General features: G+C 32.2%; 1 protein-coding gene across 1 annotated transcript in view; it reads right to left on the bottom strand.

Annotated features, from left to right (window-relative positions):
• Positions 1-835: 835 nt before the first annotated feature.
• The window catches only part of ERO1A (endoplasmic reticulum oxidoreductase 1 alpha), a 42,622-nt gene continuing 37,457 nt past the window's right edge, over positions 836-6,000 (bottom strand). Inside the window, exons 14-16 of the mRNA XM_033107469.1 lie at positions 2,161-2,247; positions 1,938-2,071; positions 836-1,160 (exon numbers count right to left, since the gene is read on the bottom strand). Of these exons, the coding sequence (XP_032963360.1) occupies positions 1,100-1,160; positions 1,938-2,071; positions 2,161-2,247 (282 nt within the window). The 3' untranslated portion in view covers positions 836-1,099. The remainder of the gene's footprint in view (positions 1,161-1,937; positions 2,072-2,160; positions 2,248-6,000) is intronic.

Here is a 6,000-nt window from a genome sequence, read left to right as displayed (position 1 = left end):
AGCATTAAAGGGGCAACAGAACTCAAAAAGAACGTCAAATTGGAACTCGAAATGATTCCTTATTCTAAGGCTAAATATTTTTCTGAAAAAATCATTTTTAATAAATTATTTGGTATTAAACACTGAAGTATTTTGGGTTCAAAGGGCATGACGCCAGTAACTGGCTTTCAAATGACTGAGGAAAAAATAATACGTGTATATACACAGAAAGAGCATGAAAGATAAAACAACTATGAACACAGTGAATCTGGGTAAAAGAATTCTTTGTACTATCATGGAAACTTTTCTGTAAATTTGAAATTATATAAAAATAATAAGCTTTCCCCCATTATGAGAATAAATATATAAATCTATTAAACTTTTCACAATGTTTAGAAATCCTCTATGCCTTTCAGTTGTCATTGTATCTTTCTGCACACCAAAACGAGCCAATTAAAATAGTAATATAATTCTAAAAGTGATTTGTTTCCTACTAGTGTATTTTAGGGTTGCCAGATAAAAACAGGACTCCCAGTTAAATTTGAATTTCAAATAAGGAATAATTTTTTGGTATAAGTAGGTCTCAAATATTGCATGCAACATACATATACTAAAAACTACTTGTTTATCTCAAATTCAAATTTAATTGGACATTCTGTATTTTTATTTACTAAATCTGTTAACTAAATGTACTGAAAAATTTTAGGCTGTTAATTATGGGTTATTCATGAGCCTCCTTAGCATTTTTCTATTAAACACTTGTCACATTGGCTATAGTTTTACTTATATTACATCTTCTTACACAAAACTCTAGTTTGAGAGACTTAAAACATCATTTATTTAGTTTTACCATATATGAATTTAATAATCCTGGTTTTATTCAATATTAAACTTTAAAATTGTACCACGTTATCAAGTATTACTTTTACTCACAATAATATTATACATAGACTTAACACAATTTAAAAAATTGTTTACTTAAAACTATAATTCTCCTTTTACAAAAGCAGCTTTATGTAAAATGTTTGCCTTAAGACTGTCATTGTTATTACGCCTTTGAATGAAATTCCACTCTTTGACCGCCATTGTCCAGAAACAGGCACATTTCAACTTGTTTTCTTTAATGTATATTTTGTAACAAGTCCCTGAAGTTTTCTAATTCTTTCACACTTGTAGAAATTCTGTAACCAAAAAATAAAATTTCACTCAGAAATTATCTTAGATAATTTTTCTCTGTAATTTATTCACTTTGCATTTTTAGAGCACAGAAAAAAATTTAAGTAATTTATTTCAACAAATTTAAAGGCACGTAAAACACTTAATCTATTTTGATGTACGTTAGTTCATCAAATGGATCTATACTTAATTTTATAATGTAAGTTTATCTTCTAGTTATTTTTATGAAACTAACTTTTAAAATAATTATTAGCCTTTTTACATAATGGTGAACTCACAAAGAAACTTCACATGTACACTTATATTAAACAACATGATTTTTCTAGGACCTTCAAAAAAATATTTGGGCACCACAAAAATCTACTTTTAAGTAATTAGAAAACAACATACAAATTCAGCAAGATGAATATTGAAGTCCAATCAGTAAATTAATCAGATTATAAAAGTCAATAGATGAAAACAAAGAATATCATCTAATGATTGTATGTGTAGACATACTGAAGATATTTTATTCAGATCGTAGAATTCTGTAGTGGGATAATTTCACTATAAAGGATATCAGTAAATTAATCAGATTATAAAAGTCAATAGATGAAAACAAAGAATATCATCTAATGATTGTATGTGTAGACATACTGAAGATATTTTATTCAGATCGTAGAATTCTGTAGTGGGATAATTTCACTATAAAGGATATTCCTTACCCAGTTTTATCTGAGAGTATACATGTTGCTTTAGACTTACTTGGCCGGCAGAAACAATTTCAATACATTCAAACTAACCTGCCAAATGCATTAAATAATGATACTATTTCTTGTCTGGTGAGATGAAATTCATAACTGGGCCCACTTTCTGGCATATTTGCTATCAGTTTTTCAGAAAACAGGATCTTCAGAGCAGTACCCAAACCCTGAGTCTATAACAGAAATAAGAAAAAAAAGAACAATCAGAAAAGTATTTGTGCAAAGAATAAACGAAAAATAGGATTGAGCTAGATTGGCTTACCTGAAGCTTTCCCCACAGCCTACATTTAAAACAACCAACACAATCCATGATTCTTGAAATATTTCTAAAATGCAGTCGAAATTCTTCCTAGAAACAATTTAGCAAAATTGTATTAAGCTATAGATCACAGTCAAACACGACTGAGTGCCTTCTATATGCCTACAAGGCACCACAGGGGACTAAAAAAGGAAAGAGAATTAAAGTCAACATTCACTGAACACTTCCTACACAACAGAATCTACATACACAATTTCATTTCCTCTTCACCACAAATCCAAAAGGAGATATTATTATAATATATACCTAATGAATTGAAAAAAACAAGGTTCAGAGAGGTTGGGTAACTTGCCTAAATTCCCAAATGTAGTAAACAGCCAACTTAGATCCCGTGCCTGCCTGACTCCAAAGCTCAACTATCTGCAAATATATACAAAGGTAACTGAGTTGAGGTGTTCTGTTGTGTGTGATTGTTAACTATATGCCAGTATGGGGAGAGGGGGATATAGGTGTTGGATGGCATCATTTACCAGAGAGAAAGAGAGAGAGAATAAAAATCTTTGGCTTCATAATAGTTAAAGCCCTTTTTCTGGTATTAACTGGGTAAAACAATCAGATCTTCTATTATTATCATTATTATTATTATTACTCAGAAATATACAGAATATAATGAACATCCATGTACCTTTCACCAAGTTTTAGAAGGAAATAAATAGGTATATATCCATTAACACTAGGGTATTGTTTATAATAGAGCAACATGCATCCAGCTCATCCAAAAGCTGTGTACGTCTTTAAGAAATAAGGGGGAAAAAAGGGAAGCCAAGAACACATGCTTCTTTTATTCCAATGGTAATTATAAATTGATCCTCCAAGTGACTCCCTATGTCCTGCACTTATGCTGGAATCCCAAGCTTCCAGTGCTTTAAGCAGGAGATTTGACATACATTTCAGATGGAACAGCCATTATACCAATTGTCCTAGAACTTGGGGAACATATTCTCTCTCTCTCTCTGTCTCTCTCTCTCTCCCTCCCTCCCTTCTTCCCTCCCTCTCTCTTTTTTTAATGTGCCAAATCACACACTGGGCTCAACCAGAAGAGAACAGAACCAAAGATCTAAAAATGGAACTGAACCAGCAAAGACTAGAAAACCACTATTTAAAGCAGACCTTAATTCACTCTAGGGATAGCCTTTCCCCAGATGCTTCATTCACCTTGAGACTTTGAAACAGCTGTAACATGTACAAGATCTTTAATCCCAGATCTTGTATCTTTATTAATATAAATTCTATATTAATATAAAACCCAAATTATTACTATTAATTATTACCATATGTTAGCAATATTCTATATCTTGTATTTCTGTACCTATTGGACTAAGCTCAGTAGGAGGTAATCCTAATCTTAAACCCACTTTTAAAAAATATTTACCCAGTAATATTACGCTAATACTCTTAATATTTTGGTGATTTTAGACAATAGTTTAGTGATTACCAGAGGGCAAGGGGGGAGGGGGGTGGTAGATGAGGGTAAAGGGGATCAAATATATGGTGATGGAAGGAGAACTGACTCTGGGTGGTGAACTCACAATGGGATTTATAGATGATGTATTACAGAATTGTACACCTGAAATCTATGTAACTTTACTAATAATTGTCACCCCAATAAACTTTAATTAAAAAAAAAAGATTTTGGTGATTTGAAGCTTCCTTTAAACTTGTGTTTTAAACTTAAAGAAAAATCACACTTTTATCACTAACAGAACAATAAAATCACTCTACAGTAGATGTTCCTATCCTATGTGGTGCTGACCTCTGAAGGAGTTAACAGTTGTTGTAAGGGCCTACAAAATCCATATGTAGACAAGCATTGTATATAAACAGAAAAAATAGCTCACATGTATGTACTATAAATTACCAAATGGATTTAAATGTTATGATCAATAAAACACAACTTTTACTTTAAAAGTGTGACAAAATGCATAGTGGCCTTTTGGCAATTATATTTTGACAATCAATAGATATTAAAAATACCACTGTCATGAGGGAAGGCCTTTAGGAGACTCTCAGATTTGTAAAGGATGGAAGCCTCTGTTATAAAAGATTGTGCTTGCATTGTAGGCATTGTCTAAATTCCGTATTTGAATCTGTTTGCTAATTTGATTACATGAATGTAGCAGCTCTTGAGTAAACATTTGTATGGCATATACAGAGAGGAAGCATGGTTGCTTACAATAGCCAAAATAGCATTGCAAAATTAAAACCAAGCACAAGTGCTTAAGTGAACTTAATGTGCTAGAACCAAATTAATAGCTAGAAATTTACTAGATCAGAAGAGGAGAAAATCCTTGCGACTTCCACAAATGACAATCAATGTCCAATAACCTGAGTATATTCCCAAGTTATCTCAGATTAGAAAAATTTACGATTCTTAAAATAACCAGAACCTAAACTGTTATCAAATTCTCCTTGTCTATGTACAATTTTTAGGTCAACACTTAAACTTACAGTCAGTGGGTAAAATAATCAAACATGCTGTGGTTATATACTGTAATTTATATTCAATGAAACCAAGTGACCAAAAAAAATTCTCATCCAATTCTCAAATGCTTTATAAGCCTTCAAGTGAAAGCCTATTCTATTTTGATTTGAACACTAAACAATACTCTTTCATGCAAGTCCTCTATTTCTAACTATACACTGATAGCGTATAAAGGAAACAAGCTGAAATTTTAAAATGAACTTACAAATGTGACTGTTCATATCCATGATGTTCACTCACCATAAACTATTCTTTTTAAGAAAGTAAACCTCTGCTATTAACAAGTTTTCTTGATATTTTACTCCCTTCTTGTCAAAGGAATCAGAAAAATTGTCTGTTAAACTCCATAAGACATCTAACTTGAGTGTTTGTTCTGATGAAATTAGAACATTGTGAGAAATATTTCTACTCTGCACAATATAAAAAGAATAGATGCGAAAACACACTTCAATAAAACAGGAAGTATCCTAAAAATAAGGAAGATGTTGAAAATAGTAGGAAAAAAAGTCTTATTACAGCATCTTCCCCCTCACTTCTAAGTTCCTGGAAGCTTTTGGGGAGGTTATATAAGCACTGAGGTATGCATTTCTAGCAAGAATGTTTTAAGTAGGAGGTAGATGGGAGGTCAAAAATAACGATTATCTAACAGCAAAAAACTGAGTGCAAGAAGTGTTTTGTTTGCAAGCTGCATAAAATCAGGTTCTTTCCTTACAGAAAGAATCAAAGAATAAGAAACAGAGGAAGATTGCTATAAATATTAGGATAAAATCAGATCAAGCCCAGTGCTCCCGAAGCCCACCTGTCTTTACTTACCTATAGCTTTGTCACAGAGAAGAGTAATGTAATTTTATTTGGCTCCCCAAATAGGCTAGAAATCCCTTGAGGATAGGAGCTGTCTCTCCCTTTAAGGATAAAAACCATGCTCTGCACATAGGGAGTTTTTAATAAATCTTCCTAGTAATAGTTTATATTTGTAGTATTTTGATTCAAATATACACAAAGACGGTCTTGCCTGAAGTTATATCTCTATTAAAGAGGCAAGGCAAATCGTAAGCCTAAATTAACATAATACTGGAGGTCAACTGTAATTAAAAAGTAAATAAACAAATAAATCATTTTTTAAAAAAGAGGCAAGGCAAAAACCAAACCCCATTTTGTGGGGTATGAAGTCTTCTGTTCTGTCCACAACTGCGTGCTGGCATCCCGAAATGCCTTTAACTCCCACTGAGTAAGATGAATGACAAAACATCACTGGGCCCCCTCTCCCAAAAGAGGATCTTTCCAATTTAACCAAAACCATT

Source organism: Rhinolophus ferrumequinum, chromosome 6 (assembly GCF_004115265.2).
Source record: "Rhinolophus ferrumequinum isolate MPI-CBG mRhiFer1 chromosome 6, mRhiFer1_v1.p, whole genome shotgun sequence".
Lineage (NCBI taxonomy): Eukaryota > Metazoa > Chordata > Mammalia > Chiroptera > Rhinolophidae > Rhinolophus > Rhinolophus ferrumequinum.
This window is presented reverse-complemented; position numbering and strand designations above follow the sequence as displayed.